This window comes from Trichomycterus rosablanca, chromosome 19, assembly GCF_030014385.1.
Source record: "Trichomycterus rosablanca isolate fTriRos1 chromosome 19, fTriRos1.hap1, whole genome shotgun sequence".
Lineage (NCBI taxonomy): Eukaryota > Metazoa > Chordata > Actinopteri > Siluriformes > Trichomycteridae > Trichomycterus > Trichomycterus rosablanca.
The window spans coordinates 5,907,784-5,929,997 of NC_086006.1; the positions used below are offsets into that span (position 1 = coordinate 5,907,784).

At 38.3% G+C, this 22,214-nt stretch overlaps 1 protein-coding gene across 8 annotated transcripts in view; it reads right to left on the reverse strand.

The window, feature by feature from the left end:
• camta1a (calmodulin binding transcription activator 1a) overlaps positions 1-22,214 on the reverse strand; it is a 463,893-nt gene that overhangs the window by 437,803 nt on the left and 3,876 nt on the right. For 6 of the 8 annotated variants that reach the window (XM_063015715.1, XM_063015713.1, XM_063015714.1 and 3 more), the window contains exons 1-2: positions 16,742-16,785; positions 12,125-12,226 (exon numbers count right to left, since the gene is read on the reverse strand). In XM_063015715.1, coding sequence (XP_062871785.1) covers positions 12,125-12,226; positions 16,742-16,766 — 127 coding nt within the window. In that variant the 5' untranslated portion in view covers positions 16,767-16,785. Of the gene's footprint in view, positions 1-12,124; positions 12,227-16,741; positions 16,786-22,214 lie in introns of those variants that run through there. The other 2 variants (XM_063015717.1, XM_063015718.1) reach the window with 2 other exon arrangements.

A 22,214-nucleotide genomic window follows, 5' to 3' on the forward strand; every position in this document is an offset into this window, starting at 1 on the left:
ACTAGAATAAAGCTTTGGTAAAACAGAGAATGAACAAATGCATGAATAAGATTCTGCCCCCTGAGTTATTGTGAACCATGTCAATACTTTTTTGTAGTTTGCTTGGGTAACATTGTGTTACATCTTTGGTGTTTTATCCACAATGAATTAAAAATGGCCTTAGTGCTCTCTATAGCAGTGTATCAGCAGTCTGGCAACACAAAACTAGAGTTCAACAAACCTTAAAATATATTTCACTCTGTTTCACCCCGCACATTTTTTATCAACCTAAACCCTATTAAAATATATGAACTTTCACACATAAATTTCACATAAAAAAGCTGCTCTGAGTAGGCCCTAAAAACCATTTCAAAATCATTCTCATGGAATATATAACTGACAAATTAATAACTCATTAACAAGACACCAGAACTTTAAACAAGCCTCTACAGCCATACTGACACCACACTTACGTATGAAATTTCTGGTAGTAGTAGTAATCATGGAGGTGTTCTTTGGTTATCTGAAGCAGTTCTTGAAGTCAGTTCAGTGACAGAGATTCTCTATTGCGTGCTCTATGTGCTCATTCCTGTCGGACTCAACCTATAATTAAGCACTCTTCGCTTATCATCAAACAAGCTAAAATGTCTCCTCAAAACCTACAGATAACATCTTTCATATACAGTGGGGTCAAAAAGTATTTAGTCAGCCACTGATTGTGCAGGTTCTCCTACTTAGAAAGATGAGAGAGGTCTGTAATTTTCATCATAGCTACACTTCAACTATGAGAGACAAAATGAGAAAAAAAAATCCAGGAAATCACATTGTAGGATTTTTAAAGAATTTATTTGTAAATTATGGTGGAAAATAAGTATTTGGTCAATAACAAAAGTTCAACTCAATACTTTGTAACATAACCTTTGTTGGCAATGACAGAGGTCAAACGTTTCCTGTAAGTCTTCACCAGGTTTGCACACACTGTAGCTGCTATTTTGGCCCATTCCTCCATGCAGATCTCCTCTAGAGCAGTGATGTTTTGGGGCTGTCGCTGGGCAACACGGACTCCACAAATTTTCTATGGGGTTGAGGTCTGGAGACTGGCTAGGCCACTCCAGGACCTTGAAATGCTTTTTACGGAGCCACTCCTTCGTTGCCCGAGCGGTGTGTTTAGGATCATTGTCATGCTGGAAGACCCAGCCACGTTCTATCTTCAATGCTCTCACTGATAGAAGGAGGTTTTGGCTTAAAATCTCACGATACACGGCCCCGTTCATTCTTCCCTTAACACGGATCAGTCGTCCTGTCCCCTTTGCAGAAAAACAGCCCCAAAGCATGATGTTTCCACCCCCATGCTTCACAGTAGGTATGGTGTTCTTGGGTTCTTCTTCTTCCTCCAAACACGACGAGTTGAGTTTTTACCAAAAAGTTCCATTTTGGTTTCATCTGACCACATGATATTCTCCCAATCCTCTTCTGGATCATCCATATGCTCTCTGGCAAACTTCAGACGGGCCTGGACATGTACTGGCTTAAGCAGGGGGACACGCCTGGCACTGCAGGATTTGAGTCCCTCTTGGCGTAGTGTGTTACTGATGGTAGCCTTGGTACTTTGGTCCCAGCTTTCTGAAGGTCATTCATCAGGTCCCTCCGTGTAGGTCTGGGATTTTTGCTCACCGTTCTCATGATCATTTTGCCCCCACGTAATGAGATCTTGACCCCAAGGGAGATTATCAATGGTCTTGTATGTCTTCCATTTTCTTACAATTGCTCCCACAGTTGATTTATTCACACCAACCTGCTTGCCTATTGTACATTCACTCTTCCCAGCCTGGTGCAGGTCTACAATTTTCTTCCTGGTGTCCTTCGACAGCTCTTTAGTCTTGGCCATGGTTGAGTTTGGAGTCTGACTGTTTGAGGCTGTGGACAGGTGTCTTTTATACAGATAACAAGGTCAAACAGGTGCCATTAATACAGGTAAGGAGTGGAGGACAGAAGAGCTTCTTAAAGAAGAAGTTACAGGTCTGTGAGATACAGAAATCTTGCTTGTTTGTTATTGACCAAATACTTATTTTCCACCATAATTTACAAATAAATTCTTTAAAAATCCTACAATGTGATTTCCTGGATTTTTTTTTCTCATTTTGTCTCTCATAGTTGAAGTGTACCTATGATGAAAATTACAGACCTCTCTCATCTTTCTAAGTAGGAGAACTTGCACAATCAGTGGCTGACTAAATACTTTTTGACCCCACTGTACATTTAAACATGTTCCTCCACAGCTGGTGAGCGGAACCTGGACCATAATTCTTTACTTATGAGCATGTCAAGGTGAAAAAGTTGAAGCTTTAGATTAGGGTTGGGCGGTATGACGGTATTACGGTATACCGCGGTATTTAAAAATGTTGACGGTATTTAAAAATGGTGACGGTATTTAAAAAATGTAAAGCGCCAAATTTCTGCTTAAAACGGAGACTTTAAGACCTGCGCGCATCCACAATAAGGGAGGGGCGGGAGTTGTAGGTGGTTGGAGCTCACTGATTGGTTGTGGGGGTGCTCACTTTTTGAGGCGATAACACAAAAGCTAGGGAGCTCTCTACATAGGGTGTGTTCAAACACCTAGTGAGCTGTCTTGCTGTCTTACTGCCTACATAGGCAGCTGCCTCAGTAGAGAGGATTCTAATAAGTCAATGACTTATTATAAGGCAGGTTATTTGAACGCGCTACTTAGACAGCGATTCCATCGGGTTTTGCTTGCTAAGGTTTTGCATTCAAAACCATGGGATGGGGTGGCACAACGCGCTGGCATGTCAATATAACATTTGTGTACCAAATACGGTATTTTATGAAGACGGTATGACGGTATGATAATCGGCAATATCGCCCAACCCTACTTTAGATTGAGCCTGTAATTCTGCTATATCTGTACATGGGAGTAAAGGAATGAAAAAGTTAGCTAATAAAGAAACGGGAAAAGCCTCTTCAGACCAGTGTGAAAGTACAAAGTTACAAACTGATTTGTTCTGAATTTGAGCATACATCCTGAGGAAAAAGACAAAACGTCTCTATTCAGATTAGATGACTGTTAATTAAAAACTCATCAGACTGGTAATATACTCTGTAACCTTTCTCGAATGCAATTTGGGAGACATGTATGGAAGTCCATGATTTGCTCCCTTTTCAACAAATTAAACAAATGTGACTGAACGAAAATCTCATTGCTTGGCAGTTAAGAGTATAAGAAACTGAGCTGAATGTTAATTTACCACAGTAATTCAGCCCGCTTTAATAACTAGCCACAATTACTGTCATATATTAAGAAGTACAGCCTTTATACTGTACATACCCTCTACCAGAATACTGTTGGAGCTTTGAGAGCTAAAATGAGCTTACTTACACCAAAAAACAAATTTACAGCACACACCAAAAGAAAGAATAAAAAATAAGCAGAGCAACATTGGTGGCAAGTGTTTCCTTATCTTGTTTTCATGGATGTTGGTTACATACACCATCATGTTCATGCCAACCTTCTTTGCTGACTTACATCCTGTTCTATATTAATTCAATTTACCATATGACAAATCTGGAAAGTGATGAAAAGTGCTGGAGGTCAAATGATATGGATTTTTTTACAGCTAATACAATACTAATTGTGAGTAGTCAACAGGAGTGCTAATTGAAATTTTTGGCTGATATTAACCTTCCAGGAATTGAAAATCTATACAAATGACTGGCTGTGTCAGGGGAGATGGCTGAAGCCCTGCAATGGATTGGGGCCCTCTCTATTATTGCATTGCAGGCAGTGTTTCCTGGTGGATTTGGACCCTGACCAGGATAAAGCAGTTGATGAAAATGAAATGAATGGAAACCTACTAACTGGTTACTTTAGTTGGAACACATACTAATCTTGTGTAGGACCCAGTCTATGTGGTAAAGTAATGAAAACATTGCTCTGCGTTTTTGGTTCATGTTGACCTGATTGCCTCACATAACTACTGCAGATTTGTCAGCTGCATATTCATGCTGGAAATGCGCTGTTCCCTGTAGCATGGATACAGATTTACCGATCTGCTAATTGAGATGCCACTAAAGTACACTAACGGTACTGTCACGTTGATGGAAAGAGTTTGAGATGACATGCTTTGTAACACTGTGTATTATAATGCTGGATGTAGCCATTAAATCGTGGTCAGTTGTGATTATAAAAATATGCACATAGAAAGGAATGATGCTCAGATAGGCTGTGACATTCAAATCAAGATTGAGTGATATTAGAGGGTCACTTGTAAGGTCAGGCACTGCTTTCTGACAACAGGAAATTGCTCGCATTTGTCGTGCCAGTTTATCCAAAAGGTGATCAGTGGGGTTACGGTTTGGGATCCGTGCAGGTCACTGGAGCTGCTTCACATCAAACTTAGACAATGTCTTTGTGGACCTCTCTTTGCTTTGTACACAGAAACACAGTCATGCTGGAGGACAGCAGAAAATGGCCTCTAGTGTAAACATTAGCTAACCTGTTGTTGTCATTGACTAGAAAAAATGTAAAAGTTATCCTTTCCATGAAAAAAACAGGAAGATTGATGCTGTCTTGGACTTCCAGTCATGGATGTCTGTGACACTGTTGGAAAGGCTTGGACATTTGTGCTCAAAGCCCACACTTTGTTTTCCACAGACATTGGCATAGATCGCTATTCCTAGCAGGTGTCGTAAAAAAAATTAGGTCAGATGATAAAAGAAAACAAAGATTACAGTTGACTGGATTGGAGAATTTATTGGCATGATCGTGGGCTCTTACAGCAGTATATGAACTGAAAAACAAGGAACAGAACTGTGGGCCTCTCTTTATACTGCTCTAGTCACATCACATTGGGTGTTGGACTTTGGAACCTCCATTTTATGCTAACGGTTGTTTTTACAACCGCTTAACAACAGACATGTTGCTCATCTCTGTACTTTAGACTCCCAGCCACACCTCAAGCACCAACATAAGGATTTAACTTTAAGAATTTAATGCACAAGCAGCATAATACTAATACTCAGGTTATATTTAATTTTTCCATAACACAGGGAAAAACTCAAGTTGTTTAGTTCTGAATTAAAGGCAGGCTAAAGAAAAAATCATGCAATAATACAAACAAGAAAGTCGCTCCACAAGCTGTTCCACCAGCTCCACAGTGTTGAGCCGAGCTGGTGGGGCAGCTAATTACAGGCCTATGGATGCTTTAATGGAAAGACGAATTGAAAAGATAGAAAGTATCAGACAGGTAAGGGCAGGAAAAGTATAAAGGAGAAGAAAAAGACCAGCCAACATACTGGGTTTGGTAGCTACAGGAGGCAAGGAAACATAAGGGAAGTGTATGTAAAGAGAAGAAAAATGAAAGGACACAGAGATGGAGATTTTTTTGCTTATGCTTGCTACCCACTCAGAGAGGCATTCTTTCTTGAGCAGGACCAGGTAGGAAATGTATACCACGAAGAGATCTGAGATCTGCCAAGTCTACAGACATGGCAGAAAAGCATATTCAATTCAGTGACTTTCCTTAAATTTAGACCCTGTCTGCATGTATTCAGCAGCAGAAAATGTTCCACAGTTCTACACTGGCATTTAACTGTACTGCTGTGTCCTTTTCAGTCACAGTGAGCTCACAGACCCAATCCAACTCTTCACACTTTCACTGGTCTTGTCGATTTGAGAGCTTAACATGCACACTGTAGCTATTTTGTGTCAGTATGGATTTGGATATTTTGCCTCGTGTTTCAGTATAAAAGCAGCTTATCATCTTATAACTTCATTTCATTTCAATTTCATCAATCGTTTTATCCTGTTCATGGTCATGGCGGGTCAGTTTTTACTGGGAAACAATGGGCACAAGGCAGGAATACCCTGGGCAGAGTGATAATCTACTGCAGGGCTTTGACAGTCTCCCCCTTCACCCCCCACCCAGAAATAGCCAATCATGTCAGTGTATGTGACCAGCCAGCCAGGAGCACTGCTGAGATTTGAACCTGCAATCTCAGAACCTGCCTTCATCTTATAATAACTACACTAATGTTTAAATAAAAAGATTTAATATACTGACTGTTATCTTCATTAATTATAATTAGCTTTCTTCCCTTTTCCTTCCAAGTTAGTAATTAACAATTCTCACTACAATTCCTCCCAGTCCTTCCTTCACTTGTGCAGTCATTGGATGCTTCTTTGCACCAGCCAGTACTTTTCTACACCAGTTATGCTACGCCCTACAAGTACCTGTGGTATTTTTGCCTGGGACTTGAGCAGAGCTTGCTATTCCAGCATCAGTGAGGAGACCCCATTCAACATGACCTGCCTTAAGCACCCCAGGCAATGACAATAATTAATTAATTAATTGATAAAAAAAAATTACAAGGAACAAAAATGTGAAAAGCATTAAATGTTCCATGATGTTTCACACTGATCTATAGACTGTTTCTTTTAAGTTCTGGATTACTGATGCAGATTGCACACATCCAGACTTGATCTGAGAGTAGAGACCTGGCAGCCCTACCCACTGCCCCACCGTGTCACCCCTTTTATCTAGCATTACACGATTAATAGAAGATGCAGGTATTCTGTTACCTTCACCCAGCAAACAAGACCAATATGCTCCTGGACAATAGGACAATAATTTTTTCGCTGCTTCATTTGAAATCAAGTGGATGATAATGGTAAAGATGAAATACGAGCAACTACAATTTCCATTCATTAGCACTTATACACTTTATACACTTGCAGCCCTGTAAACTCCAAAATTTTAGATGATATTTAGCATCTTAGTGAGTCTGTTTGCAAAGCTGATGTCTTATTGTACCTTTAAGGCCCTCTCTCTAGATGTTTGTGTCAGACACAAATCATTGCCATTTTCTCAGTTTTTTATTAGGATAGATCCTAACAGATGTCCATAATATTAAGGAGGAAAAACTTTTTACAAACAAGGCACTACTCATCCTCATATTATCACTGATACTGCTCCTGAAGGAGTCTGTTTAGGAGGTTTAACAATATCAGTCATGCAAGCCTGCGCCAGTGTCACCCTGGAGACTTGAGCAGGTCATGAAACTAGAGAGGGCTGACAAAAACAAATCTCAAATCAATATCATCTGCGACACAACTCTCTCTCTCTTTCCTTCTCTCCCTCGTTGCTGCCTGTGTGCTTGCTCAGTGAGTGACACTCTTCACTTATAATTGTTGCCTCCCTCAGTGAGGTGGAGCTGTTATACTAGAGCACCAGTACATTCATCAAAAAGTCTATTTAATCTCAGAAGCCTTTCTGTTCTTTTTTCTGCAAGCAGGATCACTGTTATGGATGCTGTAAAATATAAAAAGCATGTTTATATCATTTCAGAAGTGTTAAATGGTGGCAAAATAATATTTCCTATATTCAGAGAGTAAACTCTAATCTAGATATGGAACTGGTATGTCAATTTTGGAAATTACACTAAGACATAAGACTGTAAAGTACTTCCCTATTGTCCACAAGTCATCAGACATTACAATAGATGGCTGTTATAAAATTCACTCTCAACTGTGGTATTGATCCATTCAATACTAATCTAATAAAGCATGCCTCCTGTGACCAAAGGGTTAGAAAATTGAATTGAAATAATAATCAGAGCACTGTGCTAGGGAAAGTCTTTTTTAAATCAATCCATCAAAGATTCAAGACCATGAATGTAATGGAATGTGCTGGAATAACTTAGCTCCACCTTTCAATATTTTGGTAAAACCTGGATCGTTTTCGACAGTAAAATTCTCAACACCCCCCCTCCCCCCAGTCTTGATGGAGAGCCATAGTCACTGGGCTGTTTGTTAGGTCTCAGTCATTCCACTGAGCTACTGAAACCCGCTATCAAAGCTCGACTGATGAACTCAATTTAAACAAAGCCCTGGCAGGCCAGTTGCTTCTCGCTTAAGCTTGTGCCTTTCTGAGATTGGCACGTCATCTAAATTTAGCTTTACTCCATGCTACATTCTGAGAATATCACACAGAGATGCTATATTCTCATGCACGCCAACACAGCTCCCTTTGCCGCAGGTGTACTTGTCAGATTTCACCATATAGGGAAGACAAATAATTTACGAGAATTGTTGCTGAGCAAGGAAACAAATAATACAGAATGTCACAATGAATTTAAATACAGATGCTATACAAACAGCAAAAGACAATGATCTCGCACAGCCCCGTAGGGCACATTCAGTCATTTCAATGAGATTAGTTTTCATAGTAACAGGTTTTCTGCATGACCTGCATTTATTAATGCACGTAAAGCAGGTAAAAAAAGCAAACATGCCAAAAACAAAAATAACACATGCAGGCATTCGCTTTAAAATGTAGCAGATAAAGGTCACAAGCAAAGGGTGGCAAAATTTATAGGCAAAATATTCAGTCAATATTAGAATTTATTACCACTAAACTAAACAATAAATAGTTTTTTGTGTTAAATCTCTGACAGTAAACAAAAAGCCAGATGTGAAATAAATGAAAGTTTTAGCAATTAACATATTTATATGAGCTATAAAATACTTCTACTTAATACTTTCCATTTTTCATTTCATAAGCATGACAGAAGGATTAAGATAAAGCAAAGTACCAACGTTTTCAGCTCAAGAAACAAAACAATGATAAACTAACATGCCAAAAACTGCCAAAATTTTTATTTGAATTCATGTGTTTCAGTCACAACAATTGCTAATAGGTGTAAGGGAAGGCCTTTTCCTGTTTCAGCATAACTGTGACTCTGTGCACAAAGCAAGGTCTCTAAAGACATGAAGAGAAGCTTGGTTTAAAGAAACTCCAGTAACATGCACAGAGCCCTAATCTAGCCCTAATCAACCACTTTGGAATGAACTGGAACATCAGCCGAGGCTTTCCTAATCAACATCAGTGCCCAGCGATACAAATGTTCTTTTGACTAAACCGGCACAAATTCCACCATAAATCACTCTATTTTTATTCCATTTGTTTTTGAAATGGGATATTTGATAAGCTCATAATCAGATGTCCAAATACTTTGGCCATATAGTGTATTATTTAATATGAATATAAATGGCAGAGAAATTCAGTTATTCAATATTCAGTGCAGACAACATGGTGTCTGAATAACACTCCAATGTTAAGATGTCAGACAAACTCCAGTGTGCATTCCCACTTCTGCCACGTAATTACAACAATGGCTAAGGCAGTGTTTTTTTCTAGCAGCTTGTAACAATATTATCCAACAATGGTCTGAAGAAAGTTAATTTCAATCCTATACCACTATTATTCCACTCAGACAGCGAATCGTTTCAGATTGTGATCAGCCCTGCTAATGAAGAGGCAAAAAGCTTAGCTGAACAGCAATAACAGAACAATCTTCTTTAGCAAGTTGCAATGGCTGCTTAAATCACATGCAGGCAATCAGGAACAATCAGTTCGGGGAGATAGCCAGGGATTCACCAGCATTACACAGCCCTGAGTTCTACGTGCACTAATAAATCACAGAGAACCAAATTGCAGTGTATTTTGTGGGTTACACTGTCATGTCTGTCCAAATGGAATCAACGAGACTCCTTGATAGATGCAACTGCTTAAAAAGATGACTTTGATTGTGCTGGACGGCACTCTTAATTAGCACCATCTTTTTAGATCTAGATCACAGGCTCGTATATATCAGGCAGCTGCTTTCAGGAAAATGAACACTGAACACATGGCTAGATTTAATGACAAAGTCATGCTTTTAGCTTAACTACAAACGCCAGAACTATCATATTGTTACTGAAAGCCAAGTATCAAAGCAAACTGGGTAAAGAATGACTTTTAAAAGATGACATCAATCAAACGCTATTACTGGATTATTTCTGCTTTTATACAGTTTTTACACTGCGGTTACCAATGATGTGTTTTTGTTTTTTGTTTTGAGGATTGCTAACAGGATATGTGAGAGGCATTAATCTCAAGGCCATGACAGAAACTGATATTGTCTTGTAAAAGGGTAAGTTCTCCTCAGCTCTGAAAGCATTGCTGAAACTGTGTATGCAATATGATCAAAATTGTTGTGGGACACACTGGGTGAGGTTTCAAGGTCAATATTTTAAGGTCTGATGACTAGGCTAATATAGCAAAAGAATGTATTTAAATAAAGGCTTTCCTTGCAAAGTTTGTACTGAGTCTTGAGTGCACTGTTAATGCTGGTCCGCTCTTACAGTATGACAGTGAGAAAATCGTTTGACCTTTCTTTGGTTAATTATTAAAACAATGTTCTCTTCATTTTAACCTTGGTTATTTAATATGCTTAAAAGGTCAACTAGCTGTATTAGACTAAACAAGGCACTGGATTTAGAAGAATCTGAAATTAAGGATTAAAGTATATTAAAGTATGACGCATCAAATACATGTTATTCCCCTGAAAGGAGATCTTGCTATGCAAGATCATCGTTATTTTGCTAGGGGACATATTTTTTCTTTCCAGCTTATGCTTTCTGTTTTGGTAGTTTCGTAGTACTATGCATCTTACTATTTCCTGTAAAGTAACACCATCATATTACACAGTGGGATGATGTTACCTGGCTGTTACCTGCTTTGTAGGATCTATGTTAGACAACAATACTTTTTGATGATTGGCATATTCTTTGCTGAAGGTTGTTTTTTTTTAAAGTAAGGGATTATTTGGTGTTAGAAAAATGCAATTGACACCACATTTATGGCTGATACAGAAACATTTTGTCAAAAAAAAATCTTGGTGTGCTAACTGAGTTTTGATAGGTGGTCTGACCTAGGGAGTGTGGCTGTAGTTTTACATATTTCTAAACTTTTTTACTTATTTCAATAAATTTAAATAAGGACTTTGTCTTTTTCCTTTTAAACTGATATAATGCAACTGGGAAGAAAATATTTTAATGTGCAGTCTAGGACAATTGAGTATAAATATAAAATAGACAAGGGGCTCAGAACCTATTCAATGCACTGTATCTGCATTAAATAAAGAGAAAACGGGAACTCCTTATGCGTTTTCAGCCCTGGCCAAATGCACCCATCCATGAAAATTCCATCTCAAGGCAAGAGGAGATGAGGACCTGAGAGCACACACCCATACACACACACTAAACAATAAAATGACACTCTGCCAGATGCCCACTAAAGCCCTTTCTCCTTATCATAACCACTTCCACAATTACTCACATGACTGGTTTACCTGCTCTGGACAGGACAGGCTGCATTTTTTTTTTTACTGTCCTAGTGATATGAAAACCTTTAGGCAGCACATGTTAACTGGGCCACCAGATACAGTTACCTCATGCTGCATGCAAGAAAGTATGAGATTATGAGATGGAGCAAAGGAAAATGTCATATAGTCCCAGATACGTACGGTGCATACAGACAGGAATTTGCTTTTTTCATTTCCACGAGTGTTCATTAAAACACTGTGTTTTGAAGCCCCAAGGACTTAACTAAAGGAAAGAGTGTATGTAATCAGTGAATAGCACAACAAGAAGATGAGACTGATCTGGCTACGTTTTTCAAATTACGACAAACATAAACGCACTTAATTACACAGATCAACAAATTCTCCTGGGATGCTGGGAGCGCAGCTCAATGCGTATTAAGCATGGAGACTTCTCGGGTACTAATGGAATAATCAACGTTTCATGCATCAACATACATTAATACACATAATTTAACTAAACGCAAATATGTTTTCCTTTCTGAGGAAAGAAAACAGTTATTTCACAGTCTAAATAAGATTAACTAGCAGTTTTCACTAATCATTTCAGCAAACTCCAGCTTTGCTTAGACTGCAAGTACAGCATGATAAATCCTGTGCTTTTAGACAGATAGTAGTGGCAACTTTTGGAAGGTCGGTGTTAAAGTTAATGGCACCATTTAGTATGAGGGTCTGGTGGAATGCAGCCTGTATGGGTGGGTCTGGCTCTTAGTAAATGGCAACAATTGTGATATTGTGACAGCATGCTCCTGTCAAGAAGACACTTCAAGGTTCAGAAAAGGCTCTGGGAGGAGATCCCAGTGGAGAAGAAGGAAGATATAATAAAATCAAGAAGTAAATAAATGAATCGATGAATAAATAATAGATCAGCCAGCAAGTGGCCCCTTCGAGCAATGCCACAGATGCAATATTAATAACCAGCTCTTACTGTTCATCTCGGTGTCATCACTGACACCCTTAGGAGGAGCATGGCCGGAATAACACACAGCTGATCTGTACATTCGATCCGGATTACGAATTTTCTTCAGTCCTTCAGGAGGCAAAAAGAGAGTAGACAAAGAGAAGAGACTAGGAAACTGCACATTTTAAGCTGCACAACTGGTTTACATTAAGACTTTGTACATTCTCTCCATGCACACAGACAGTGTTTTAGCATTATCAGTAACAGGATAAACCTGATCCTTTCTCAGACACATCCATCACAGTTTAGAAAAAGGGTATGCCACCAAGCAGCATATGTGGGTTAGCAAGCTAAGTTCAGGATTTACTGATGTTTACCAGTATCCTAATGGTTATTTAGCATCTAACCAGCTTAAAAACATGGAAAATTACTCTCTGTGGCTGACCTACCCCAGAACAGGTTAACACAAGGTCTAAACGATACAAAATATAAAAATATCAGATAAAAGCAATGCCACTTGATTATTTATTTTAGACTTGTAGGACTTTAGCTGTTGAAGTGTTTTATTGTTATATACAGTACAATAAAAGAACTTTGCCCTGAATAATGAGATTCTTACAAAAAGAAAAAACTAGGTAAATATTGCATACACAATACGTGTATGCTACACTGTATTGTCAACAGTACTCGTCCTCACTCTCCATAAATTTGCAAAAGTGTTACAAATCATAATTATAGCATAATTAATCATTAACCCTTAAAAAGAACATTAAGTTTTTATTACGTCATTAGAGTGAATTATCATTTATAAGTTTATAAACTCATTTTATTACAATTAATTAACCTAAATATCTTTTAAAAAGCTGGGGATGTTGAGCTCACTTTGTAGTTTACCTCTGCTCAATTCAGCCTTTAGGTTCAGTGTGTCAGATTCACTTCTGTCCATAAAGTCTGCACCCTCTTTCATCGTCCACAATCAGAGAGATCGAAAGAATTGCTCTGACTTAAGTTGCTCCCTAGTGGTAGGAACATGTGGACTTTCATTTGGCAAGCGGGGTTCAGAATTGGGCTTTGAGGCCGTACAAAAGCAATCTCTTTGATCTTTTATCAGCAGCTTGTATCATTTTATTAACTAAGAAGTGTTTGACGGATAAATAGTTAAGGCAAATAGTATCTAAACATGGACCAGAGATAATAGTTAGGGAAGGTCTGATCTTTTAACAATGACAACCCACACTTACTTATTCAGTCACTCACATCTTGGAGTAGTTTAGAGCAGCCAATCTTCTGTGTGTTTTAAACATGTTAGAAAAAATACACACTGAGAAAACCCACACAAATTGGGCAAGCATGTGAAACTTCTCACAGATAGTAAGGATCAAACCCAGGTCTTCGGGTTTTTTCTGCCTTTCGCCCAATGAATCAGACCCACTGCAACCCTGACCAGACAATGAATGAATGAATAAATCAATAAATAATTAACAGACAAAACTGAAATGTCTACTTTCTCATCAAAATAATCTGTTCTGTCCCAACAGTGGCTAATCTTGAGTGGCTATTTTAGTAAGCATCTGGTGGACAGTATTACAATAGATTCCACAGAAACTGTATAATGCCTTTATTGGTAATGCTTTAATTGGTCTGGAAAAACAAATGTTAAATATTATAAAAATATATTATATTTAATAACATTTAATGTGATATTTTATTTCCACCCTCTTAAAAAGTACTCATTAAAAGTACAGCTGGATTCTGCTCTAACTGAGGACATACTGTAGGTCGATCCACTGTACTGCTCAGGTGGTTTTTATTTATATATTTATATCTAGTTTCCTAAATCACTATACATAGTTTTACACAACAATTTAAAGCAAGTTCACAGAATAAAGTGTAATTATTAAGGTCTCCTCTGATCTTCTGAAAGTGAGAAGGGTCAAACCAGGGGACACAAGCATCCGAGGGATATAAGCACTCAGTGGGGCACAAGAGACATTACCCATGTTTTCATATCAGCCTCTAGCAAAGAACAGCCCGTCCTTATGTGCAAAAAATCTACAAAGCACTGAAGCCCTGGAGAGCACTGCTCAACACAAACACTGCGGCATCAAGGACAAAAGGTTATAGGACAGATAGTAATTTGAAAAGGAAACAGAATTGCATAAAACTTCAAAACTCTACACGACACAATGTTATATGTTGCTAAGTATGTCTGGAGTATTAATTTGGGACAGTACGGTAATATATGTATATAAATATATAAATACATATATTTAACACCAAAGCCCTTACAACGCAGAACCTATGTTAATGTTCAAATGTGTGACACATACTCCTCCTCTGCACACTGACCTCACAGGATCTGCAAAAATAACTCAACCTGCTCAGCTAAGGGAGTCTCAACTCAGTCATTCCAAAAAGCACTTGGCATCTATAACTCTATATATGAGGAAGTACATGAATGCAGCAAACATTACAAGCCTGGATGTGTTTGCATCTGTAGCAAAACCAGAACAAGCATGGGTAGCCCCGAGCCATGTGATGCTTTCAACACAAGGTAGATATCTCTTTATTTTAATACTCTTGGTCTCAGCTGACATGCTGCGCATAGTAAAACAGATAAGCACTGTGGCTACTAACAAAGCTCAATACCACCCCCCTGTGGGCCAGCACTTGTTTAAACACGCCACACTTTTATCATGTTATACATTACTTTTAAAATGTTGATTTTATAGCCAAAGGAAGTAAATTAAACATGCATCGAATTGATCTTATTGTTTCTAGTATAGGGTGACTGGGAATCGTCCGACTGACATTATTTGTGAACTCTTGAAGTTCACCAGAGCCATTATGTTCATCATCAAATATCACAGCAGTAATTTCTAATTTTATGTGCTATAAAATTATATGGCTTTTGCCACTTTCTTGGTAGGATTATTTGAAGACAAGGTCTCCACCATGTGGCTGAACAAAGATCAGATTTCCTTTAAACTATTTTCTTTTTAAATTGTTACAGAACAACCTCTGAATAAGGTCAAACTTTAGACAAACACCTTCATGCCATGTAGTTGTTCTAGATCAACAGATTCATAGAAATTTGACAAAATTAGTAAAAGCCAGACACTGGACCTGAGAAAAATAAACAATAGTTTAGGCCTGATAATAACCAGAACTGACTAAGCAGAATCACTCAGCACAATTATCTTGACTGGTTTTAGTTAATTAAACAACCTGCTAAGCATGTGCTTAAGTAGGCTTACAGTAAAATAAAACGCTTTGCATTTAGATGTTTCCCAATTCAGTTCAACTAACCAGAGCTGCTCTTTTTGACAATATTCTAAAGTTTCACCTACACCTAAAATAAGTTTGTACCACCAGAACAAATCGACTTAGTTTGTTTGACATTTCAACTCAACAAAGAACTAAAATTGAACTAAAATTACAATGTTTTAAGCACTGATTTAAAGTGAATGTAGGACATACAATCTTGCTTAGGAGAGCTTAAGCTGGATTTAGTGGATAGACGCAACTGGAATTAAAATTCTATTTTGAAAACAATTGATTTTTAAAAAGTAATCGAAAAACGGCAGCAATGCAAATCAAAAGAGCAACCTGAGCAAAGGTAAGAACATTGCAAACTTACTTTCAGAGACAACAAGAATCCAGTTATTGAATTAATGACTATGTGGATAAAGGCATTGCAAACTACACCTCACCTACTCCTTCTTCCGAACAATTGTGAAACCAGAAAGTGCCAGCCATGTGCTGCGATCACAAATTTACTGTGATCACAAATGGGCTTGGAGAAAACTGACTCACTCACAGACAACCTGGCGTTCATTCGAGCAGTGGGAACTACACTTCCAAACTGGAACAATATGGAATAAATCTAAAAAGTGTCGGTCCAGTATGAGATCACAGACTTAAAGTGATCGCAAGTGTAATCTGTAAAAAACTGATTTTAAATAAAGCTGGAAATAAAGTGGTGAACTGACAAAAGAACTCGCCAAGTTGAACAATTTTAAAACAAATCTAAAAACTGGCAGTCCGGTGTCCTGGTTACAATCAAATGTGCTGAGACTCTAAAATCAAGCTGCTTGTAAAACATCCAAGAGTCAAGACAGAGCCTGCCAAATTAGAAACAATTTTAAAACAAATCTAAAAGTAACACCAGTGGTTAATCCAAAATGCAAACTGGAAACTGACTTACTGACCAACCGACTTTGCATATCTAAGTACCAGACTTGGAGGATGAATGCAACGAGAACGAAACTCTACACCTGCCAACTTAGGAACATTTTTGTGCACCAAGGGAAGCTGGATAAATAAAGAAGTTCGTGCACAGCAGCGTGCAGCCAGTAAGTTTGCTCTCAGCGCTGTACTAAATAGTTCTTCTCATCGTTTGACGTTCTTTTGTTATTAATCTCCACAATTTTAAAACTACACATTGCTGGCTAGTAGCTGCTATAGCAGGCTGGGTGATGATACCTCGGTGTTGAAATAACGAGTGTGTCAGGATAAAGGCGCACATCCCGGAATCCCGTAAGGTCCTGTCGGCGTGAGTCGCGGCTCTGCTCGTACTGTTTCCACTCAATTCGCACTGTTGTCATGAGCAGTAAGAAAATACATCCAAGCTTTGCCTCTTACCTTCCGGCTTGTTTTCGGCAGCCATTTCCCCTCCGCGCGCCACATCCTCCTCCTCCTCCTCTGCGCGAGCGTTGGGTACCACAGGCGCGTGCACGGTGAGGACAGCGCGAGGAGGGAGCGGAGGAGTAGGAGGCAGATCCAATACCGGGATGCCATTGGCTGTGAGACTGTGAATGACCACATGATGCTTTAATGGTGGAGGAGCTCAATTCCAAATTACCACCCTTTGCAAGTAGCCGCTCATGATCATTGGATCATTGGACTGATGTTTAGTCGAAACGTCACGCCCTTGCAGCCGAACAGACCAACCACAGGATGAGCAAACGGCTGAAATGTGCGCTGTCAGACAAGTGCGTAAGACCGAATGGATTCAGACGGCGTCTTTTGAAAATAAAGGAGCCAGAAAAGATTCATTAGTGAGTGATGCATCAGTGCAAGAAGTTTGGACTTCTCCTACTGGCAACAACCTGCCTGCTGGATCATCAATAACTCTTTGACATCTGGTATTGTCCCTACAGCTTTTAAGTATCCCACTTCTTAAGAAACCCCCACTGAACACCACAGACATCTACAACTACAGACCCATATCACTCCTCTCTTTCTGTCCAAAATTCTTTAATGGGCTGGCTACAATTAGTAATCTTTTTTGTTTTACTCACCCTGAATGACATTCATGATCACTATCAGTCTGACTTCAAGACAGCACATGCCCACAGAAACAGCCCTTCTGGGTGTCACTGAAAAGCTTCATGCTGCCAGAACAAAACTGTCTTCAGTCATGTTCCTCCTTAACCTATCTGCAGCCTTTGAGGTAAATCACAGCATTCTTCTGTTCACCCTATTTAAACGTGGAACTTATTCAAAGGGACTCATGAAGGTAATCTAAATTCCCCTCCGTCCAATCTTTCAACTAGTGTTTCACAGGTTTTCAAACTTCTACCATTTCTGTTTTCCATATACACTTATTCTCTTGGTAAAGTAATATCCTCCCATGGCTTCTCTTACCATTTATATGCTGATGATACTCAGCACTTACTGTCTTTCCCTTCTTTAGACACCCAAGTATCTTGGCATGTCTGGTAGATATCTCACAATGGATGCCAGCTTAACATCTGAAACATAACCCAAGTAAGACTGAGCTGATAAATATTCCTGGAGATCTGTGTCCATGACCTAGTCGTATCTCTCAATGTCTCTCAAACCAAATCATGTGATAATGTACAGTGGTGTTCTGGATAGCCATCTTTCTTGGCTCACATTGCTACCCTAACAAGATCATGCCAAGTTTCCTCTACAACATCAGAAAGATTTGACCATTACTTTTTATGGAAGCCACTCGTTTTCTTGTCCAATCTTTTGTCAGTTTGAGGCTGGACAATTCCAGCTCCCGCTTGGCAGGCTGCCCCTTGGTTTTCAATTAATCCAAATGCTGCCAAATTACCCCAATGCTGCACTCTTTTCACTGGTTACATGTATCTGCCCTGTTCTGTATAATATACCCTTCAAGACACAAGTCTGGCTCGTCTTGGTCCACCAATTCAAATTTGAGGAAGATAGAATCAAGGCTCTTCTCTGTACTAGCATCCAGGTGGTAAAACTGACTGCCCTGTTTGCTTAAACAGCCGACTTTCTTGCCATCTTGAAAAGATGACTGAAAACCCACCTTTTCACTAAATACTTAAACAGCCCTGCATTTACTAATCTATCTATCTTTCTTCTACCTGAATACTTTTGTTCTAACAGGGTTTCAGCAGATTTGTGTTGTTAGATTGTTGTCTATTACAGACAGTGATTAAACACAGGTCTTTAAGTCTTTATTATTCTGTGCAGCACACACTACACCTACTTATCCAAGTAATATACTGACATGTAAAATTAGGTGTGTTTGCGAAGGGAAATAACTAAAATCTAAGCAGTGGTGGGTGAGAGTAATAGACTGCTTCACCACCCAAGTACCTACTAATACAAATTATACAGGATGTATTCCCATCTTGCACCCAGTGTTGCCCTGATCAGGATAAAGTGGATACATATAAATGAATTAATGAATGAATGGTAATTTTGCAAGCAAAAAATATTTTAAGTTTTAAATCTGAATGTTATCCCATCACAGATGTGACTATTAGAAAGGAAGAACTTGTGTAAATGTGTTACCAATATGGACACCACAACTAGGATTACATTTTACTCTACAGAGTGTTTCACAGTGGTGCAGCTGGTAAAGTGGATGTAAAGGTTAAAATCCTGTCTTCTATGAGTGTCAGTGAGAAGAAGGGCATGTTCTTCCATGTCCACTTCAATTTATTTTACACATCTCAAACACATGCAGCTGGATTGGCTTCTCTGCCCCTGGATTTGAGTGAATGAGTAAATGTATGGTGCCTTACACACAGTGATTACAGGTGGCTCTGCCCTTACCCTGAACCTAATTAGAATTAAGCAGTTTCTAAAAATGAATGAGTAAAACAAGTTGGATAAAACAGTTAGAAAAGCTTTAATGGTGATAAGGCAGTCGACATGTCTCAGTAAGACATTTGCTGAATTTGCATTATATTTTGGTGTAACAAACATTTATTCAAAGATTTTAACAACTCCCATTAGATTTCCAATATAAATGGGTTTCAGGTAAACAGGTTATTTTAGGTATTTTCTTTCTAGGTCAATTGCAGTGCTTAAGATGCGGTATATATAGTTTCGGTAAGATATCTTTAAAATAGATTTTATGAAGTATCTAAAAGTTTTATGTTTACAGATAAGTTTATTTGTGCATATACATTTTATAAGTAAGTTGTTATCAGTAGTAACAAAGTAAAAAAGTAAAATGCATAGTCCAAATACAAGTATTGAAAGTGAGGGATAGAATATGCTATCACATAATTGGTGCTGAAAGAACAGCTCCATTGTGTGTGAAGCTCCACTTGACCAGACCTCCTATGCTAAAGCCTGTTATTTCTATTTGTTAATGCATTTGTGTGGCCTGCAAGACTGCCTTCTGGCCACAGTTGTGGCTTACTGTGGCCCAGCTGATAAAAAGGTTAAGAACCACGATGTAAAGAGAGAGACAATGACATTGAACATTAAAGCTCATCAAAACTAGTCTGTATCACAACACCCTTTAATTCCCGATAAAATGTAAATAAGATCTGCCCACAAATATTCCAGATAACATAAATATATTATTTTTTGCCTGGTCAATAGGTTTACATGGATGTTCTAGCTTAATTATCTTTGGCAACCTTGGCAATGTTGCAATCATGAATATGGAACTGGCCTGATACATGGAGAGATTAATGAACTTTAATTGCAGTGAGCTCAGAGATAATGAATTAAATGTTTCTTTGCCTGCAGCAAAAACAGACTGTGAAATGCCATCATTAAAATATTATCCTTATTGCTTGCATTCGATTGATAACGTGGATGCATTCTCCAAATCCTGACCTTTTCATTGCAAAGAGAAGTCATGAAGTGGTAAAGTAGCTTAATTAAAAAGTGCAAAGGCACTTGCTATGTCAGAAAATAAACTCCTGTATAATAAAGTCATCTTCAGTTAATTTATTTTTGGATGGTATTCTTGGCACAAACTAGGCATAGTCCTTAGTTTACCTTTTAAATTACATGACCAGGAGGGATTCTTATTTTCATTCATGAAAATGAATTAGAGTTAAAATTTAGTGTACTTAGTCCTGCTGCTGCAGAGATTAATTTAGCTAATTCTGTTTACTTTCTATAAGAATGAATTGTGCACTGGTAATTAACTACGCTTATGTGTTAATTCATTTGCATTTCGTTTATTCTAGCAGCAATAGCCTGTTTATGAAGCTAATAAATCTTGTCCATGGGCATGTCGTTTTAGCAAATGTATAATTTCAAATCAAGGAGTGCCTAAGCCTAAGCAATAATGATGCATCTAAATATGCAGACGTGTGGGTGCTGATAATAGGCTTTTAGTCATTGTAGTTCTCTAGTGAGTTAAGAATTGCTACATAGGAAATTCAAAACTTACCATTAAGCTAATAATAAATCCTTGCCATTAAGAAATTATTAGGGCATAGAGAATATAAAGATCAGATTTAGCTGATTTACAAAAAAACAAAACATATGAAATGTGTTTAGATTTACAAAATATAATTAGTTTTTACTTGGAATTTAGAGCAAAAGAGTAGTGCAGCAGATGAAGTATGTTTCGCACAGCAACATTGTCCCTGAGGTCTTAGGTTTGATCCTCAGCTCCGGTCACCGTCTGTAATAGAATTTTACATGTCCTCCCTGTGTCTGTGTGGGTTTTCCCCAGTTCTCTGGTTTCCTCCCACCTTACAAAAACACGAAAAAGGTAAATAAATTGCACTAAATATCCCCTCAGTTTAGGGGAGTGAGGCAATGCATGAGCTTGGTGGTTGCATTCTTGTTAGTGAAAAAACACTTATAATAATCTGCTTCTTTATTTTAGAGTTGATTTGTCTAACTTCAGTTGTTATTTTACTTTTAGTATATCTTATTGTACAATTTCTTAATAAGATCTATTGTAGTTGGACTTCAAATAGGGTGCTTGTATTGTCACCTGACAATAGAAACGACCACTAAATGTGGAATCACAAACTTGTACTATACCATAGGGTACAGTCAGTGGAAAGGGGACATTAAATGTACCTGATAAAATGCTTAAAGAGAGAAAAAGTCAAAGCAGTTTAAAAGGCTTTATTCAAATAATGTGATGTTAAGGTAGCACTAACAAAGTGTACATAGTAAAAAGTGCATATGGTCTGTAAGTGTAGACAGTTTACAAGAGTAGATTGTGCTCAAAAGGCTGCTGCTGCCAAAAAAACTTACAGCAGTGCAGAACCTAATAAATATATTACTACTTCATTAGTCACTGATAAGCTGAGAGTAGTACAGCACTTCAGAAATATCTGGTCATTGATGTCCTATAGTGGCCCCTATCCACTTATGATGTTATACAGCCAGCAACCGTCTACTGTACCTTCAACGTGCATCTATATAGTAGGTATACCTATATCTACAAAATGTAAATGGCTAGTAAAACAAAGTACAGTGGCTGGGGAGTTAAAGAAAAGCTTAAGCAGATTCAAATATCACACTGAGCTTTTAAGAGAATAATGAACCTCCAATCCTGAGGGTGCTATTAACAAGGCTGATGGGCCAAATAACATGGTCTATAGATCAACACTTTATGTTTCAGCTGTGCTATAGACCGGTTGGGCACCTACACAGACATGATTGACAGTATCTGTAGGGAGGAAAATGTTCAAGCAGGGGTTTCCCATTGCTGCTGCAATTATGGCCTCTTCTAACTGTTTGAGAAAAAAATTCAAATATGGACTAGTTCTGTAGCACAGCAATGGCCTATTATTTATATCATCTCTGTTCAATGGTGGTCCTATGGTTGTCCTTTTTATTTATTAAATTGTGGCTGACTAGATGTGCTTCGTTATGGTGGGTATACCTTATAATCTGG